We start from the raw sequence: 19629 nt of genomic DNA on the forward strand, positions 1-19629 counted from the left end.
GGTGACACTTTAAAAACGGCTTATAGAGCAGCTGCTGGAACTTAAGGCTCTGGAAAGCTGTAGGCCTCTTCCTCCAAGGCTGTGCGTGTTCTCTCTTGCCTGAATTGCCCTGCTAAGCATGGTCTCTGGTTGTGTTTTAGATTTTTGCCACCTTCCCAAGAAAGTGGGAAGATGCCGGGCCTCCTTCCCTCGGTGGTGGTACAATGTCACTGACGGATCCTGCCAACAGTTTGTGTATGGAGGCTGCGACAGGAATGACAATAATTATATGACCAAGGAGGAGTGTCTTGCAAAGTGTGCTGGCGTCACAGGTAAGACAGCGCTGTTGGGGAGGGTTTATCATCTGTTGTTGTTTCTCGGTCATTAAGCTATGTCTGACCTTTTGAGACCCCATGGACTGCAGCACACCAGGCTCTTCTGTCCTCCACTATCTCCTGGAGTTGGCTTCAATTCACGTCCACTGAGATGGTGATGCTATCTAACTGTCTCATCCTCTGCCCCCTCTTCTTTTGCCTTCAGTCTTTCCCAACATCAGGGTCTTTTCCAATGAGTCAGCTCTTTGCATCAGATGGCCAAAGTGTTGGAGCGTCAGCATCAGTCTTTCTAATGAATATTGAGAGTTGATTTCCTTTAGGATTGACTAAAGGAAATTTGTTCTCCTTGTTGTTGAAGGGACTCTCACGAGTCTTCTTCAGCACCACAATTTGAAAGCATCAATTCTTTGGCATTCAGTCTTCTTTATGGACCAGCTCTCACATCAATATGTGGCTACTGGAAAAACCATGGCTTTGACTATACGGACCTTTGTCAACAAAGTGATGTCTCTGCTTTTTAAAAAAAAAAAATTTATTTATTAATTTGGCTGCATCAGGTGTTAGTTGCGGCACGTGGGATCTAGTTCCCTGCCCAGGGATCAAACCCAGACCCCCTACACTGGGAGCGCTGAGTCCTAGTCGCTAACCACCAGGAAGTCCCTGTCTTTGCTTTGTAATATGCTGACTAGGTTTCTCATAGCTTCCCTTCCAAGGAGCAGGCGTCTTTTAACTTCGTGTTATCTAGAGACACCTTATTAACTGGGTCGTAGATGTCTTTTGCTCTTTGCTAGTTCTTCATGGCTGAAACTGGGAGATGTTTTTAAAAGCAGAAGCTGGCCCAGCGTGAAGGTCACCCACACACGGTGGTTTCACGGCGGTACCCTTCCCCCTCTTCTCAGAAAGGGGAGAGTAGGCTGCAAACTAGAGCCAGGGGAGGGGGGACATGACTGCTTCTCCCCGCCAGCTTCCTTCTTCCCACTAGTGAGCACACATTCCACGCCACGCCAGGTCTGCTTGGACAGGCAGCAGACAGGCAGCCTCCTTGTTCCCTGGGCCTTTGGGTTATTTTTACCTTTGGGACAAATGACTTGAGGAGCTCAGCCAGCCAGCCGAGTAATGAATCAAGTTAAAACTAGAACACACTTCTGGAATCTGTTCTTGTCCCAGCCTTCAGTGAGGACTTCTGTGCAGTCATGTTGACCCTGTGAGCCTCCCAGTTTAAATAAAAACCTGAGCCCCACCACAGCATGTGCCAGCTCTGAACGCAGCCTCGGGGGACTCCTTGAGACCTGATGGCAGTGAGATGTTGGCCCTCTGGGGCCTGATCCCTCCCAAGTGTTCCAGAGACCTGAGGACTTGGCCAGCCAAACTGTCTGTTAAAGATTTTCAAAAAAAAAAAAAAAGATTTTCACTGGCTGCTTCTTTAACGTTGTCATGGGACTTCTTACATCCTTTCCTGACAGCTTGGCATTGCTGGTAGCACCTGGATTATGATTCTGGGTCAGAAAGTGCTTGTGGCACCCTCAGCACTCACAGCCCTGCCACCCTGGGAGCTTGTGCCAGGCGTTTGTATCTCCTCCTGCATTGGCTGTACCCTCTGTTGGCTTTGAGCTCTGCATTCAGAAATCACATCAGTGAATTAAAGTGCACAAAGAGAGGACAGCAGCAGTGGCCTTGGCTGTGGCCTGAGGTTTACAGCAGCGCCCAGGCACACGAGCCCGGCCGAGACCCAGTGCCTGGAGAAGCGTTTTACTGATCTTTGTGTGCCCAGCGAGTGCTCAGCGCTCAGCACGTGTTTGGAGAGCCAAGGGGGCTGGTACTATTTTTGGATTGTGAATGAGCCCCTCATCTTTTAGGGGGTGACTGGCAACCTCACCAAATGGTAAGGAAAATACTATTTATTGTATGTAATTTTCTGTCATAAGCTGTGATCCAGTGTCCGGGAAGGAATTAAGGGGAAATGTTTTTTGCTACCTTTCCTGTCCTTTCCCTATCAAGAGTTCACAGTATGGGACTTCTCTGGTGGTCCAGTGGTTAAGACTTCGCCTTGCAGTGCAGGGGGCCTGAGTTCAATCCCTGGTTGGGAAGCTGAGATCCCACATGCCTCCTGGTCCAAAAAACCAAAGCACATAAAACAGAAGCAATATTGTAACACATTCAATAAAGACTTTGAAAATGGTCCACATTAAAAAAAAAAGAGTTGACAGTAGCAAATGTACATGCCGTTCTGATTCCTCCTTGGTTTCTCAGGGGGAAAGTTAAGTTTTAAGAACACAAGCAGTGAACAGCGGGCATAAGATGGAATGTCTCTGCTGAGGGCCATGGGGTGTAGTGTTTTGCTGGCAGAAGGCAGACAGCTGTCTTCCTAAAGGTCAGAGTCCGGCCCCAGCCTGGAGGTCCCAGAAAACCCATTTGCTGGCTCCTGAGGCGGTTCTCCCGTGAGTCTGCAAGGAGAACTGGAACTGCCAGGGTGACTACTGGGCAACAAGTCACTCACCGGAGTCCTTGCCAGCAGATTCCCTCCCAGGCAGGCAAGCTCTGTGGGGAGCCAAATGAGAATGAGAATGACAGTTCATTAACAACTGATTAATTAATTATAATGAGAACCAAAGCCGGTGAAGGGCCCAGACTCTCCCGTTTAGCCTATGCTTTAGTGTGCGTAGACAAAGCTCAGTCAGATTCCCAGAAGATTGCTTGATGAGGGGCGGGGCGGAACCAGGGGAGCTGGTTTGTATGCGAGTGTGCGGTGGCATCAGGTTAGACCAGCCCCACGCCTCCTCCACACACTCGGGAGGGCTCCTCCCTCCTGCACCCTGCCAGCCCTCCCTTTTTTGCACTTCCTTAAATGGCTAGCCTCTCCACCCACCCTCTGAGCTTTGTGTATGTGTGAGAGAGAGATAAAATATACATAGCATACAATTTACCATGTTAACAGCTTTAAGTGCATGGGTTGGTGGCAGGAAGTACATTCCTAGTGCTAAGCACGCCCTTCAGTTTTTAATTCACTTTGTGAGTTAATACAGTTCAACAGGTTATTTGGCCCTGGAAGCCATTCTGTCTTTTTATAATGTCACTTCACACGTCTTTGCTCTGATTTCCAGCTGGTTGATAACGTTTAACCCACAAGGACAGTCTTGGTTCCTTATTTTCCAAGTTCTGGCAGGTTTGTGGTCCAGCATGCACACTGAAGGGCCCTCATAAAGGAGAAATGGGAGGCTCTGTGAGAGGCCCACAGGACCAGGCCTGCTCAGGGGTGCAGTCTGTTTTGTTTCCCCAGCGATCTTAGAGGTGCCCTTTCTCACTGTGCTGTTTGTTTGTCCCCTTGCAGAGAACACCATCGATGAGCGGACCAGGGATAAAGCAGATTCCTCTGTCCCAAGTGGTAGGTTTTTAAAAAGACCCGAGATGGAATGAGGGCCATCCAGATGGGTAATGTGAAAGGACATTTGTCATTTGGGAGTTGCACCAGGGCTTCCTCCTCCTGGTTCTGTTGACGCAGAATTGGCAAGCTGGGGCTGCCAGCTTCTGGCTCCTTGCCACCTCCTCATGCTGGGGAGTTCGCATTGTCCTGCGGACAGGAAGGGCTGAGGGACTCCACAGTGCTCCCTCCTGGGCGCTGGGGTGTGGCTACTGCTGCATGCTGCTCAGGCCTCGAGTCCCCACTCCCTGCCTGCTCTGCTGTCTTCACTACCCGATCCCCACTCCTTGACGCTCCTTCTCCTTTGCTCTCTGTCATCCTTGCCGGTCCATCTCCCTCCCTGTGCTGACCCCTGTCCTCTGCCACCCCGCCTCCCTTCCCACTGCAGTCCTTGATCTCTTTGTGTTAGCTTGCTTTGTAGTGCTGAGAACAGCTGCCCTATTCCTTCTTTATGCTTAAAGGACTCTGCCTCGGGAGCCTGGGGTGAGTGGTCCAGATGCACTAGCAAGGCCAGTCCCCGGGCAGTGGGCTCTGCCGGGCGAGTCCTGCTGTGGAGGGAGGGAGTCTGCCCCCACCTGCTTTGAGGATGGCCCCAGTCAGCCAGTGGCCACACACTGGTTGCAGTCTTGATTCTGGTCCTTTGACTCTGGCCTCAGCGCGCAATACGAGTAAGCATTTATTAGTTTAGCAGCCAATCAGTTGGCAGAATGCTGAGAGTTAAGGTTAGAGGCACTTTCCAGTTTCGATAGGATTCCTGTGACTGTCCTGGCCACCGCTTTGCCTGGGTTCATTGTTTATTCCAGAACTGGCCTCTGCGAGGTCATCCAGAGCCATGGGGCACTGAATTCATAACTCTGGTGTCTGTCCTGTTTCAGAAGAAAATTTCCCCAAGAGAATAAGTGACCTCCTATATACTTCTGGTCTTTCTCGTCAACCCAGAAGTTGTGGCTGGGATTGGTTTCCATAATAACCCCTGACCTGCCGAGCAGGCCTCCCCATCCAGTCATGGTTTTGGAGGCGCTGTAGAGCGCATCAGGACTGAGAGGTGATGGAGCAGAGCTGCCCACAGAGAGGGGACTCCACTCCCTTCCTTCCAGGTGCCAGAGTGTCCACCCTCCCTCAGTGGGCCCCTTTCAACTCAGCCCCAGCTAGGTCACGTGTCCTGTGTCCATTCCGGCCTCCCTGACGTGGAGACATGGATGTTTGTGTTTCAGTTCCCAGAAGGCAGGATTCTGATGGCCTCTCCGGTGATATTTTCAGCTATGAAGGTACAACTTCTTAAAAAACATGTTTTCTTACTTAGTTGGGAATTGAGACACACTTGAGGGTTTCTATTAAGGATATTGTAGAGCAGGGCTTCCCAACCTTTCCCGGGTACTAGGACTCACGAGGATGCCGTGGGGCAGCAGGAAGCAGGATGGGCCCACAGCATGCCCTTGGAGAAGTTTGCCCTGCCTGCCAGAAGCTGCGCTGTGGGCGGGTAACTAGCTCTGCCCCCGAGCCCTGAGATTGAAATGAGGGGCCTGGTTCAGACCTCTGGGAGCTCACACAGGTTGAGTTCCTACAACAGTGACTGACATGGGGTAACCTCCATAACTGTAGTCTGGTAATGCCACTGAGAAAGGCATCTGAAAATGTGGGCCAGACTGGCCATGTCTGCAATTAACCAGTTTCTTTTAGCAGAGAGAGGTTTTCCCCATGGGGCAGCAGCCGTATGACTGCTTAGAAGCATTCCAGCTCCAGTCACCTCTCCTGGGCCCTGCTAATTTGTGCCCCTCGGGCTGTCTTGCTCCCAGAACACTGCATTGCCAAGGCCGTCACTGGTCCTTGCCGCGCAGCCTTCCCACGCTGGTACTTTAATGCCGAGGAGAACTCTTGTGATAACTTCATCTACGGAGGATGCCGGGGCAATAAAAACAACTATCGCTCCAAGGAGGAGTGCATGCAGCAATGCTTCGGTGAGTCTGCCTCGTGCCTCAATCCAAGACACGGCCACGGGCAGGGGAACCCTCCCGAGAGGACCCCAGTCCCTTTCCTTGTCCTCTGGGCTCTTACCCTCACCTTCTTTTGGCTCCCTAGTGGGGAGGGGGTGGCTTTGGCCCCAGCTGTTGGGCAGATATTTCCTATGTCCCTACTGGGGTGGCAAGGCCTCAGAACCCTCTGAAGAGCTGGAAGAAGTCACTTAGCTAGAGCTCCCCTCGAAGGCCCAGGACCAAGGGGAAGCCTCTGGTGGCTGTCGCTCTGAGCAAAGGAGGGCTGGGAGCTGACCAGGGTTGTGTGTTTTCTTCCAGGCAAGCAGTTGTATCCTGCCCTGCCCCTTGGCAGTAAAGGTAAATGGCCTCTTGCCCCCCTCCACCTGCCTGCCTTGACTGAACTCGGCTCTGTCTTTGTGGCTTCATGTTGTCTTGGACACATCGTCCTTCACTGTCCACATCTTTTGTTAAAAAGTCATGTTTCTGCACAAGAATGGCTGGGCAGCTTGGAACACACAGTAGATGTGTGTCCAGTGGTGCGGTGTACATAAACAGGGGTTAGAAATGTGGCCATCTCTTCCCAGCAGCCCCGAGGGCAACCGGGGGACACTTCCTCCTGCTTAGGCGTGTGGGATCTGTTGCACTCAGGCCTAAGATTGACTCCACGTTTGGGGCTAGCTTTGCTGCCCTGGGGTGTTCATCGCTGGTCCTGGGTGACACCGAGGAGGGCGGAGCCCTCGCTGTGGGTGGGCCATGGCCCCCAGCAGCGCTGTTGTCCCCACGCAGTCTGGTCTGGCGAGGAGGCTGGGCCTTCTCTCGCTTTTGTCTCTGATTCTGAGCCTTAATCATGGATGGTAGCGTTTGCACAAAAGACCTGCCACACTGGTTTGGCCTCTTTCCACCTGTTTCCTGTTCAGGAGCCCAGGCCTGGCCTGTGTGTCTACCCTCCTTTAGAAAAAGAGGAATGAAGCTGGAACCTGGTTGGCCAGGCATCGGGGTCTGGAGGGTGGGAGATGGGAAGGGAATTGACCTTTTCTGGTTCTGCGGCTACGTGTGGAGAGGGAGCCTGGCAACTGCCCCCGGACCACATTCCTTAAGGGGAGCCTCTCCTGAAGAAAAAGCATCTGAACTGACCAGTGGGACTCCAGTGGGGCAACCACTGTCAGATTTATCTGGGCAATTAGGGGTGTGAGGGTCCCCTCCCAGCCCTGCTCTGAATAGACCCGTGCCCATCCCTCGTTCCACAGGCCACCACCCCGGCAACCTGCAGGGCCACATCTTTCTCTGGGCTGGTTGGGGGAGGGGCGTGTTTACACGCCCAGGCCAGAGATGGGTGCTTTTCCTGTACAGATTGCCCCAGAGAGGCGGTAGGGAGATAGAGTTGAAGTGAGGATTTTTTTGTTGTTCAAAAAAAAGAAACACAAATAGCCACTCTGTCTGTGTGCACTTAGCATAGCACCTCCATTTTTTAGAAACCTATTTCTCAAGACTGTAGGGACTCTCTTGAGGACTCGACTTCCTGTCAGGCTTCCTGGGTTGGGGCAGGGGGACATGTGGCCCTAGGACTGTTGGTTCTCTCCTCCAGAGCTCCCGCAGACACCGGTTGTGGCCCCTGGTCCCCCCCCCCCCCCCCCCGTCCCGGTTCTGAGGCCTCTCTCTCATCCACAGTGGTAGTCCTGGTGGGGCTGTTCGTGATGGTCCTGATCCTCTTGCTGGGAGCCTCCGTGGTCTGCCTGATCAGGGTGGCACGGAGGAACCAGGAGCGCACCCTCCGCACCGTCTGGAGCTCTGGGGATGACAAGGAGCAGCTGGTGAAGAACTCTTACGTCCTGTGAACCCCCGTTGCCAAGGGGCTGCCCCCCCACCCCCTGCTGATGAAGAGAATCTGGGAAGGGAGGGGAGACAAGAGTCGATGCGCATGTGTGCTTTTTCAAATAGAGCGATTGATTTGTATTTGCACGATCATTAGGGCTTTTGGTCTGTTTGTTCTTCCAGAAGGTGAGAGGGCTGCTCCCTGGCCCCCCAGATGGGTTTGCTTTAGAAGTCCTCTCAGTGAAGGTCTGCGCAGTGCAGGTGGTCTGGCCTCCACCCTAGTCGGTTCCTCTTCCATCTCTTTCTTTGCTCCAGGTGTAGTTTTCTTTGCTTATGTTGAATCTTGTTGCCTCCTTTCCCATCACAAAAGTGATGTTTTCAGTTTGTTGTTTTTTTTTTAAGTAAGCAGAAACATGGTTTTTTTTTTTTATTAGGATTCTGAAAGGAAGAAAGTAAAATGTACAAGTTTAATAAAAGGGCCTTCCCATTTAAAAAAAAATTCAGCATGTGCTTTCTTTATGGGACTGTTAATATAGACTCTACCAAAGTATCCACAGGACATGAGATGTCCCCATCCAGGAACAGACTGTAAGAAAACAACATCTTTCAGATCTTTTTGAATGAAATACATCTTACATTACAACTGAGTGCTCATAAAGTTTTGCCAAACAACACTTAGCCTTACACTTGTGGTAAGCTCTGATGTTTTCTTTTTTTTTTTTTTTTTGCTCTGATATTTTCTTACTCCATTCCACTTTTTGAAAATTCTGGTCATACCGTGCTGATTTTGTTTTTTTTTTAATGACTCATTTTGGCGTCCATGATCTTCATCTTTCCTGCATGTCTGCAATCATCCCCAGTCCTCCCTCCCTGCATAGAAATGGGGACAGGGCACCACCAGGCTGAACTCTGCCTCCAGGCTTAGCCCCAATTCTGCTGCCTGCCTGTGGGGACTCCCTTCCTCTCAAAGCTCTCAAAGCCCCCTTTCTCCTCACCCTAATCCTAAACACAGAGTCCTAAACATGGGGCAGCATCTGGGCAACCCATGGGGTCAGGCAGGTAGACTGGGGCCTCCACCTGCCTCAGGGACTCAGGAGGCTGGTCTGCAGCCTGGGAGTAGGTAGAGGTGCTGGGCCTGGCTGGGGGCCCATGCTACCCGACACAACAGTTCCAGATCTTGCTGTGGCCTCTCCTTGAAACACAATAAGCCCTCCTTTCCTTGACCCTTCCTAGAAATCCCTTCAGGCCAAAGGCCACCCTCTATACATACTATACAGGCAGACCTCCTTTTATTGTACTCTGAAGACACTGTGGCCTTGTTAGATAATGGGGTTAGCATTTAAGTACATTAAAATTAATGTATATACATTGTTTATTTTAGACCTAGTGCAGTTGCACACTTAATAGACTATAGTGTAAGCATAACTGTTAAATGCACTGGGGACGTCAACAATCTCATGCGACTGGCTTTATTGCGATAGTCTGGAACCAAACACACAGTATCTTGGAAGGATGCCTGCACATTGAGGGAAAGGCTTGTGTCTGTTAGGGCTTAGACATCTGTTGCAGAAGCAATTGGGTAAACACTTCATCCACTCCCAGCCTTTCTGGTCCATGGTAGATGTTGCTCCTGGATTCTGGTATTCTCCCTGCCAAACCCTCCAGGCAGCCTGGCACTCCAGGCCTTCACTGCAGTTGACTCAAGAGTTTGTGAGCAGGGGAAACCTACTTGCCACATCCCAGACAAATTAGGACCCCTCAGTGCCTCCAGAAGAGCCTGTGGTCCAGGGAAAGAGGGCCGAGACATTGGGAAGAGACCCTCCACCCACTGCCCTCAAGCAGGCAGGTCACTTAACTCCTTTGAACCTCCGGTTTCCTCACCTGTAAGATGGGTGGATGGGAAAGCTGCACGAGATCACAGATGTCAGGTCACCCATGGAAAGTGGTGGCCACCTTTGCCCACCTACCTGTGTCCTCGTTGCTCCTGACTTGGTGCTTCTCCCCTACATGCCCCCTGTCACCCCACAGGCAACCCTCTGGTCCGCTCGTGTCCTGTCAACTTCAGGAGCCTCAGACCCACTGACACCTCTGGCCTAGCAGAAGGCCTTTATCCACCTACTTGGACAAGAGTTGCCACTCCTTCATGTCTTAGTCATATGAAGGAAGAAAAGTAGCGTGTTGGATTTTAAAAGAAACTGTTGGGAATCACTTTTAAATCTACTGCAGTAGGAAGCGGAGAAGGCAATGGCACCCCACTCCAGTACTCTTGCCAGGAAAATCCCATGGATGGAGCAGCCTGGTGGGCTGCAGTCCATGGGGTAGCTAAGAGTTGGACACGACTGAGCGACTTCACTTTCACTTTTCACTTTCATGCATTGGAAAAGGCAATGGCACCCCACTCCAGTGTTCTTGCTTGGAGAATCCCAGGGATGGGGGAGCCTGGTGGGCTGTCATCTATGGGGTTACACAGAGTCAGACACGACTGAAGTGACTTAGCAGGAGCAGCAGCAGCAGTAGGAGGAGATCATGAAGTGAATTCTCCTGACACCACCAAGGCCAGTTGAGCTTCCACAGGTTTTTCCTATGCCGTGCCTTTATATGTTTCTTATGCAGACATTATCTCTGTGACTCACTTCTGCCCAGATTTGTCCTGTCCTGTCTCGTGGTTTGCGAGGCCCTGTGGCCCCACTTGCTCCTGGCAGGGTGACAGCAGGGGGCCTTTGGGCCCTCTTGGTCTGCCAGGGCTGTCTCCCTTCCGTACTTTTCCATGTTATGGTGCCACTGTTCCAGTCTGGTTGGCCGCCTCCTGCCACACCACTGTGGCCCCTGAAACTAAACTGCCATGTTTTCCACTTTATAGACCCTTTACAGGCTGGCATCGGTCCTCTTTTTGTTGCAAAAACTGCCTAACCATAGGCAAGTAGCCAAGGTGCTCAACAGACATTTCATGGCCTTTGTTATCCTCAGACAGACTGCTGGCATCATTCAGAGGTGGAATGGATTTCTAAAAAAATCAACAAAGATCTCTACTTCTTCTTGGTCCATACACTTTAGTAAGGCAGTTTGGTCACTGAATGTGGTTGTCATCAGAAAGTGGTTTTTCTCTCAACCATCTCCTGGGTGAAAAATCAGGTCAAAAGGGTTGGGAGTTATGTAGACTATTTTGAAAATTTTGGGATTCTACCCTCATCAGCCCTGTGTATGATGCATCTTCCCCCAAATAGCAAGCCCATGTGCAACCTCCAGGTGGCAGCTGATCAAAGGGAGCCTCAGTAATTAATGCTGGTTTAGCGCCCAAGATTCCTTCTTGGACAACTAGACCCAAGTCATGGGGACAATGGCCACTTGGTCGCTGAGCGCCCTGCCTGCCATGTCTCCCTACAGGGGCCTAAGTGGTCTCTGTAAATTTGTAAAAATTCATTCCATTCACGTCTGACCTTTCCAAACAAAGGTCTGGGTGTGAGTAGATGACAGAAGAGGTAAAGTTACACCCAGTGGGACAGGAGTCATGCTGATTCTTTGTCTTTGAAGGGAGTACAACACCCTAGCACCTGGTGTGCATGCTAAGTTGCTTCAGTTGTGTCCGATTTTTTGCAACTCCATGGACTGCAGCTAGCCAGGCTCCTCTGTCCATGGGATTCTCCAGGCAAGAATACTGGAGTGGGTTGCCATTTCCTTCTCCAGGGGATCTTCCCGACCCAGAGATCAAACCTGAGTCTCTTGCGTTGGCAGGTGGATTCTTTGCCATCTTACCTACCTGGGAACCCCTCAGATCAGATCAGTCGCTCAGTCGTGTCCGACTCTGCGACCCCATGAATCGCAGCACGCCAGGCCTCCGTGTCCATCACCAACTCCCGGAGTTCACTCAGACTCATGTCCATCGAGTCAGTGATGGATGGATGGATGGGAACCCCTAGTGAGGGAACATCTTAGACCCCAGCAAGTGGGGGTGGGGAGCAGGAGGGGTGCCATCAGCACTCTCAGACCCTGCACCTCAGCCTGCCAACCCATCACCTGGTCCACCTGAGCCCTGCAGCCGGCAGTGTGACCCATAGACCAGTCCTGATCCTGTCACCACCTGAATATGAGTCCCACCCATAGATGTTTACAAACATGGACCTGCTCAGCCCTGTTCTAATCTGGCTGATAACAAAAGTACACACTTCTGACGCCCAAGCAGCCCTGGGCTATGCCATGTATGGCAGTTGAGACTGCAGCTTCTCACGAAACCAGTGGTGAACTGGAGTGCTCTGTGTGCAGTCCTGCGTGTGTTTCCCTGCGGGATAGAATGAGTCACAGTGCCTCTCTGTGGGGCATGAGGGCCGCTCTGGGGCTGTGTAATTAATGGCGGTGACATCGAAGATCAGCAGGTCAGTCTGAACTCCCTCGTGTGGTTCCTAATGGACGAGAGACTAGCCTTTGATTATGACCTTGCTGGCTGTGTCCTGCTCGGGCACAGCTGGATGAGGCTGGGACGCTGGATGGCAGGCAGGTTGGCCACATAACAGGACTCACTGCTGCTTGGGGTCCTGCTGACAGTAATTAAGTGCCTTATAAGACAAATGGAATTTAGCCCCAGCCTCAGTCCAGTTGGGCTTCCCTGATGGCTCAGACGGCAAAGAATCTGCTTGCAATGCAGGAGACTTGGGTTCGATCCCTGGGTTGATCCCTGGGTTGGGAAAAACCCCTGGAAAAGGGAACCGCTACCCACTCCAGTATTCTGGCCTGGAGCATTCCCAAGGACAGAGGACCCTGGCAGGCTACAGTCCATGGGGTTGCTAAGAGTCGGACATGACTGAGCAACTTTCACTTTCAGTCTGGTTAATCAGAACAGCTGACAGAATGGCATGTTCGCAAGAAAATTCACTAGTAGCCAAGCGAAGTGCAGTGTTTGGACAGACCATCCTCCGTGGAGATCTGCTTCTACAAGTCTTGATGAGTGTGTCAAGAACAGACAACCCTGACAGCTGCTTACCTGGGCCGTTCTCAGAGCTGGATTTGCGATGAGAGCACCCTGAGGAATGAGGTGAAGCAGTGGCTCCCTCGAGGACAAAGAGCAGGCTCGCCTACTGCCTGCTGTACAGTGGCAGGTTCTCCATGCCCAGCGACCCTCTCTTGTAATGCAACCAGTCACCACATGTGGAGGCTCCATCTGGACCTGTGCTTTGCTCCCCTGGGACAAGGGAGGGCAATACACAGGTTGATGCTTATGCTGCTGCTGTAATAAAGCCTTCTGTCTCTGACCCAAGAGTCGAAAGGCTTCTGCCAGCATTTTGGAAACAGTTAAAAGGCTAATTTATTGTCGCTTAGTCGTGTCCAACTCTTGCCTGTAGCCCACCAGGCTCCTCTGCCCATGGGATTCTCCAGGCCAGGATACTGGAGTGGGTTGCCATTTCCATCTCCAGGGAATCTTCCTGACCCAGGGATCAAACCCAAGTCTCCTGCATTGGCAGACAGATTATTTACCACTGAGCCACCTGGGAAAGCCCATAAGCCTAATTTATTAACTTGTAAATAGAATAAAGTCAAACCCCAGACACAACAGTCAGCTGGGTGTAGACCAAGCTTGGGTTTCTCCAGCTGGGCTGTTAGCTCCTTGGAACCTCCCAGAGGATGATCTGTTGCGATTTGCTGATTACCAGTATTCTAGAATATCCAGGGCAGCGTTTCTGTCTTGTGGGAAAAACTGAGACCCTGCATACTGTGTGCATAAGATCATCCATCTCCCGGGATGTGGTTACGTTCAAAGAAAACATTCCAGGATGGGGATTATGATGTTTATAGGACTGGGGTGCTCTGGTCGTGTAAGCTTCAGGAAGGAGACAAAACCAGGCTTCCAGCAGTTGCTCTTCCAGTTAGGCGTGTCCATCCACAGACAAGTAGAAGCACAAGACCCCCAGGGAGGACTATCCCAGCAATCTCCTCAGTCCTATACTGCTAAAGTTGGCATCCAGAAATCTCTTCCTAAACTGCAGTGACTAAGTAAAAACTTGAGGGTTTGAGTGACCCTTTGAAGCATGTTTGCTGGTGAAATGTTGGCGAAAGGGTGAGCTGATCTAGCTGTGCATGACATGGAGAGCGCAGGCCAGCTGGGAACTGTGTCCTACAAAGGAGAAGGCATTGCTAATACCCTTAGGACCAAGTCATTTTAGGCGAAAACAATGAGGAAACAAGCAGGGGAGAGCGGTACCGTAGGATGCCAGGAGCAGGCAGGGCCTGGGGAGGACAGGCATAAGCTACCGTCTCTGCTTCTGTTAGCCATGGAAGATGAGAAGTGAATGACGGGGAACTCTCCCTCCAAAGAGCAGGTGGACGTGGTCTTGTCTCAGAAGCCCACACCTGTGTTTTTCATCCAAGCCTTTACATCCACCTTCCCAGCTTAAATCTCATCTCCCATTTGTAATCCCTCCAGAGTAGACGAGTAAGGGTCTCTCACAGCCCATTGATAGATGGGCTCCTTATCCCATTTCTCTTTCTTCCTTTCAGTAATAAAAGTCCCCAGATTTTAGCAGGGACGTGGCTGCCCAGCGCGAACTCTTATTTCCCTCTCTTGCAGTTGAATGTGACCAGGTGAATAAATTCAGACTGAAGGGGTGTGTGATGCCTCCAGGTCATCGGGTCTAAAAGGAAGTGGTGAGACTTCCCTGGCAGTCCAGTGGTTAAGACTCTGTGCTTCCACCGCACGGGGTGCAGGTTGCAATCCCTGTTCAGGGGACTAATGCTGTGTGCCAAGTGACACAGCCAAAGAAAAAGTCACAACGTGTTTAATGTATGTGTGAATGGCCATTTGAGATTAGCCAAATTCCTACAGAAAAGAAAAAAGGAAGCGGCGTGCCCTCCACTTTCCTTCCCTTCCTGGGAAGCAGATGGTGGGTACCAGCCTCCCCAGAGGCCTGGGGGCGGCAGCCTGGAGGGATGCAGAGCACCCAGACAGGGAACCTCGTTCCTGGATGACCTCACAGAGCCACCCATCACCTGCTCTGGACTCCCACCAGCTCAGGCTCTTGCTGTAGAGAAAAGTGAAGCTCTCTCGTCAAGCCTCTGTCTTCAAAGTCCCTGTGAAAGCTGCCACATCCTAAATGTATTGTGATGAAGCGAACAGGTGGGGGTCTGGAGGCCCAGTCCAAGGTCTCCCGGGACCCACTCACCCCATTTTATTTAGCACAGTAGTGAAGAGCTTACCTCATCTTGGGTCTGGAAGGTCTCACACTGCTGCCCCACTCCCTACTAGCCCAGTGTCCTACAGTTCCTTTTAGGGCTCAATTACATATACTGTGGGGATTGTGTTATCAGTTTCATAATGAATCATCAGACTGTGTGTAAGGATCACAGTTAAAACTAACATTTATGACTTCCTTCGTGGTGAAGTGGTTAGGAATCGACCTGATAATGCAGGGGATGGAGGTTTGATCCCTGGTCCCGGAAGATTCCACAAGACAAGGAGCAACTCCACAAAGCCCGTGCTCTGCAACAAGAGAAGCCACCGCCACAAGAAGCCCAAGCACCTCAACCAAGAGTAGCCCCCACTCGCCACAACTAGAGAAAGCAACAAAGACCCAGTGTAGCCAAAAAAAACAAACCACACCCAAAGAAGCCACCAACATTTATCAAATATCTGTTTACCTTGTCCCAGACAGGCTCTGTGCAAAACCATTTGCCTTGTGAGGTAAGTTCCATTTGACAGCGGAGGCCAATGAGGGCCAGTGACTGACCAAATGGTCCACAGAGCAGTAAGGGGTAGAGCGAAGATTCACTGAGCTCACAGCCACTCTAGGCTTGCTCAGACCTGCGGACACCACACTGCCCAGCAGCAGGTCGCCTAATTGACCAAATGATAGGGAGCACTGACTCTGAGTCACACCGTTTGGCACTGAGCAATGAAACCCCCACCCTCTTGAAACTTCTGTTCTGCCGGGAGAGACAGACACTGCCTCTCATATCCTGCATGTGGTTGTCGGCAAAGCCACAATCTCCATTCACCTCCTCTTCTCACTCAAAGACCAAATATCTTTGATTACAAGACATTTCCCTCACACAGCCCCCCTGCCCCGGCTGTCATCTGTCCTCATCTCCCACCTCTTTCCCTCCAGCTCTGCAGGCTCACAGGCCTCAGGGCCTTTGCATTGGCCATTCCTTCTGCCTAGATATGCTTCCCTGTGCTTGCGTGGCTTATTTTCTGACCTTCAGATCTTAACAAAAAATACTTCAGTGTGGCTTTCCTGGTAACTCATCTGAAATCCAGTGCCTCCCAAACATACTATGTACTTATTACCTAATTCCCTTTCTTACTGTATTTCTCCTAATACATATTACTTGAAAAAAATCAAGCTGTTACCGGTTACATAAAACCCATTTCAAATATCCAAGGATTTTTAGTAATTTTACCAAGTGGTGCAACTATCACTATAGATCTGTTTTAGAACATTTTCATCGCCTTCACGGAGTAAGATCCCTCATGGCCAATTTAGAGCTAATCACCATTCCCACACTCAGCTCCCAGCAACCACTAATTGACTTTCTATCTCTGTAATTGTCTTTTCTGAATACTCATATGAATGGTGTCATATGACATGTAGTCTCTTGTGTCTGGCTTCTTTCACCCAGCATAATGTTTTTAAGGTTTATGTAGCTGTTGCTACGTAAATACCAGGAGTTCATTCCTTTTTATTGCTGAATAGTATTCCATTGTATGAACGGATCTATCACATTACGTGTATCTATTCACCAGCTGCTGGACAGTTTCATTTCCAGCTTTTTCTAACATACTCTACATTTTGCCATGTTCCCCCCCACTAGAATGTCAGTTCCATAGGGCTGGAATTTTTGCTGGTTTTATTCACTTCTGTGCCCCCAGCACTTGAACTGTGCTGGACACACAGTAGATACTCAATAAATTTTATTATAAAATTTATTATGTGCTGAGGGAATCAGAATAAAGATAATCTCAGAGAGTGGGAAGCAAGGGCTGTCTATGCTGGTCATCCAGCCAGGGGAAAGGGGACAGAGTAACGAGGCTCCAAGGAGTTGGCAGTCAGGGCAGGTTCCTCTAAGGAATGGACTTTGGAGCAGAGACCTGAGTGCCCAAGGCTGGTAATGGCATTATCATGACAATGACAATGATATTGTCATTATCCTCAGGCCTAAGTACCAGCCCTGCCCACCACTTCTGCAGGTCCAGCAGCCAGGTCAGGCGGGGCGGGGGGTGGGGGTGGGGAAGGGCTGGGCTGGAGAGGGACTCCCAAGGACACCTAGCCTCACAGCAATTGGAACAAATGACTCAGGCCCCCAACTCATCCCTAAGCCTAATCTGGGCTCCCCACAGTGTGGGGAGGGAAGGCTGGGCTCCCGTGACTGTCCCTTCTACTAAGTGCTCCCTCCCCCAGGGTGAGGCCAAAGGGCTACACTTGGATTTGAGCTATACTTGGACTTGTGCTATACTGCCTGGGTTTGAATCTTAGTTCTAATCTGTTCATTACTGTTTCTGCTCCTCACCATCTTTTTTTTTTTTTTCTTTTTTTGGCTGTGCTGGGTCTTCACAGCCAAATAGAGACTTCACAGAAATAGAGACTTTCTCTATTTGCAGCACATGGACTTAACTGCTATGTAGCATGTAGGATCTTAGTTCTCTGACCAGAGATTGAACCCATGTCCCTTGTATTGGTAGGCGTATTCTTAACCACTGGACCAACAGCGAAGTCCTGCCCCTCATCATCTTAACTGGTCCCTCAGTTTTCTCATCTGTAAAATAGGGATAGCCACCATACCTACCTTTTACTTAAAAACCAAACACTATAAGTACTGCTAGTAACTGTGTGGAGGCATGGTTGTAGGAAACTAATCCATTTGATTCTTACATCAACGCCATATGGTAGTTGTCATTTACAGATGAGGCACAGAGAGGGGAAGTAACTTCCCCAGATCATTCTGTTGTTGTTTAGTTGATAAGTGGTATCCAACTCTTTTGCAACCCCATGGACTGTAGCCTGCCAGGCTCTTCTGTCCATGGGATTTCCCAGGCAAGAATACCGGAGTGGGCTGTCATTTCCTACTCCAGGGGATTTTCCCGACCCAGGGATTAAACCTGCATCTCCTGCAATGGCAGACAGATTCTTTACCACTGAGCCCTGGGAAGCACTGCTGCTGCTGCTAAGTTGCCTCAGTCGTGTCAGACTCTTAGCGACCCCATGGACTGCAGTCCACCAGGCTCCTCCGCCCATGGGCAGCACTACTAGGTAATAAAGATGGACTTCAAATCATGAGACTGGTTCCCAAGTTCATGCTTTTCTTCCTTTCAGACTCTGCTTCTCACCAGGCCAGAGGCAACGTTATAGTGAGTTAATGTACAAGAAGCCCTTGGAACAGTGCCAGGCACAAAAGTACACAAGGAGTGTCAGTATTATCATGGTACAGAGAGCATGCAGAGGCACCCTTTCTCTCATTTCTTCAAGTGCAAGCATCTGACCCTTTAGGGGAAGCTAGTTGGATTTCCCTGGTGGCTCAGACAGTAAAGGGTCTGCCTACAAGGCGGGAGACCCGGATTTGATCCCTGGGTAAGGGAAGATCCTCTGGAGAAGGAAATGGCAACCCACTCCAGTACTCTTGCCTGGAAAATCCCATGGGTGGAGCGTGGTAGGCTACAGCCCATAGGGTCACAAAAAGTCAGACAGGACTGAGTGACTTGTTTCACTTTTCAACAGTGCTAGTAGTCCCCTCCCCAGAAATCCACACCGGCCCATACTCCTCTCCCAACCCCAAGTCCCTTGGACTGAAAGGAGATCAAACCAGTCTATCCCAAAGGAAATCACTCCTGAATATTCACTGGAAGGACTGATACTGAAGCTGAAGCTCCAATACTTTGGCCACCTGTTGCGAAGAGTTGACTCACTGGAAAGACCCTGATGCTGGGAAAGATTGAAGGCAGGAGAAGGGGACGACAGAGGATGAGATGGTTGGATGGCAATACCGACTCAAATGGATATGAGTAAGCTACAGGAGAAGGTGAAGGACAGAGAACCCTGGCTTGCTGCAGTCCCTGGGGTCGCAGAGGCAGACACGACTGAGCGACTGAACAACACAGGGTGGGCGAGGTGGCGGGCAGCATAGCAGTTAACCTTCCACCCTCCCCGCTTCCGAGAGGACCAGTTGGGCGGTGCTGGGGAGGGGCAATGAGTCAGGGTTAAGGACTTTGAACAGAGGTTGGGTGGGGCTCCTCAGAACTTCCTGGCTGGCCCAGGGCCCCTTCCCAAGGCCCGCCCCATACCCTCGCAACCCTGCTCCAGCGCTCTGGCCCTGCACACACACCTTCTCTCACTACCATGGAGTTCGACCTGTCGGCAGGTGCGCTGCTGTGGAGTGGGGAGCTTGAGGGCCAGAATCAAACCCAAGGGTCTGCCTCCGGGGAGGGGCGGGGGGGTTATTTTCTGTGCCTGCGCCAACCCATCTAATGTCTCTTCTCCCTACAGCCGTGGAGTCCACCTCCAAGAAGCCCCAAGGGGCAGGCAAGGTGGGAGACCCCAAGCACAGCTCCCCCAAAGTTCAGGGCGGGTCAGCTGATAACCTGAAGGTAAGTCACCTTATTCCTGGGAATTGCTTTTTGACCCCAGGACCCTGCTTGGTCTGGGGCCTCCGACTTGGGGGGAATGGGAGCTGGGAAAAGGGTCCCTCGCCTCACTGGTGTGCCTCCCAACTAGCATCACCACGGCCATGGCCACGGCCAAGGGAGCGCCTCAGATTCCAGCAGCAGCTCCAGTGATTCGGAAAATGAGGCGAAGGTAAGAGGCTTCCCCCTCTGTAGCGGGTGCCCGGCGCCCCAAGTGAGGGCGGAGTCCCAGCCCGGAACCCGGGCCGAGGACTCACCGGCGGAACCCTCTCTCCCCTCCTACCCCCACCACCCCCGGCCCCACAGTCCGGCTCGGAGCAGCACAAGAGCGCCTCAGGCAAGGTCAAGAAACCCAAGGTGAAAAAGGAGAAGAAGAAGAAGGAGGAAGGGAAGAAGAAGGCTTCCCACTGATGGCTCTGGGTGGGGCTCATTAAACCTTTGCTCGGCCTCCTGGTCGCCTTCTGGTTGCGAGGCGCCGTGAGCGGTCCCCGGCCTCCTCCTCCCTTCCCGGGC

The 19629-nt window shown here is 51.2% G+C and overlaps 2 protein-coding genes across 3 annotated transcripts in view; both read left to right on the forward strand.

The window, feature by feature from the left end:
- The window catches only part of SPINT2 (serine peptidase inhibitor, Kunitz type 2), a 30005-nt gene extending 22335 nt beyond the window's left edge, over positions 1–7670 (forward strand). Inside the window, exons 2-7 of the mRNA XM_019979871.2 lie at positions 141–311; positions 3643–3696; positions 4947–5000; positions 5529–5690; positions 6024–6062; positions 7374–7670. Of these exons, the coding sequence (XP_019835430.1) occupies positions 141–311; positions 3643–3696; positions 4947–5000; positions 5529–5690; positions 6024–6062; positions 7374–7540 (647 nt within the window). The 3' untranslated portion in view covers positions 7541–7670. The remainder of the gene's footprint in view (positions 1–140; positions 312–3642; positions 3697–4946; positions 5001–5528; positions 5691–6023; positions 6063–7373) is intronic.
- Positions 7671–18098: 10428 nt separating this feature from the next.
- Positions 18099–19563, forward strand: C18H19orf33 (chromosome 18 C19orf33 homolog). 2 transcript variants are annotated; one of them, XM_019980096.2, is made up of 4 exons: positions 18099–18498; positions 18980–19080; positions 19208–19288; positions 19423–19563. In XM_019980096.2, the coding sequence occupies exons 1-4, from the start codon at positions 18471–18473 to the stop codon at positions 19525–19527; spliced, it is 315 nt and encodes a 104-aa protein (XP_019835655.2). In that variant the 5' UTR covers positions 18099–18470; the 3' UTR covers positions 19528–19563. The 2 variants fall into 2 exon arrangements, with proteins under 2 accessions (XP_019835655.2, XP_019835656.2); XM_019980097.2 differs by lacking the exon at positions 18099–18498 and adding an exon at positions 18705–18854.
- The last annotated feature ends 66 nt before the right edge of the window (positions 19564–19629 follow it).

Source organism: Bos indicus, chromosome 18 (assembly GCF_029378745.1).
Source record: "Bos indicus isolate NIAB-ARS_2022 breed Sahiwal x Tharparkar chromosome 18, NIAB-ARS_B.indTharparkar_mat_pri_1.0, whole genome shotgun sequence".
Lineage (NCBI taxonomy): Eukaryota > Metazoa > Chordata > Mammalia > Artiodactyla > Bovidae > Bos > Bos indicus.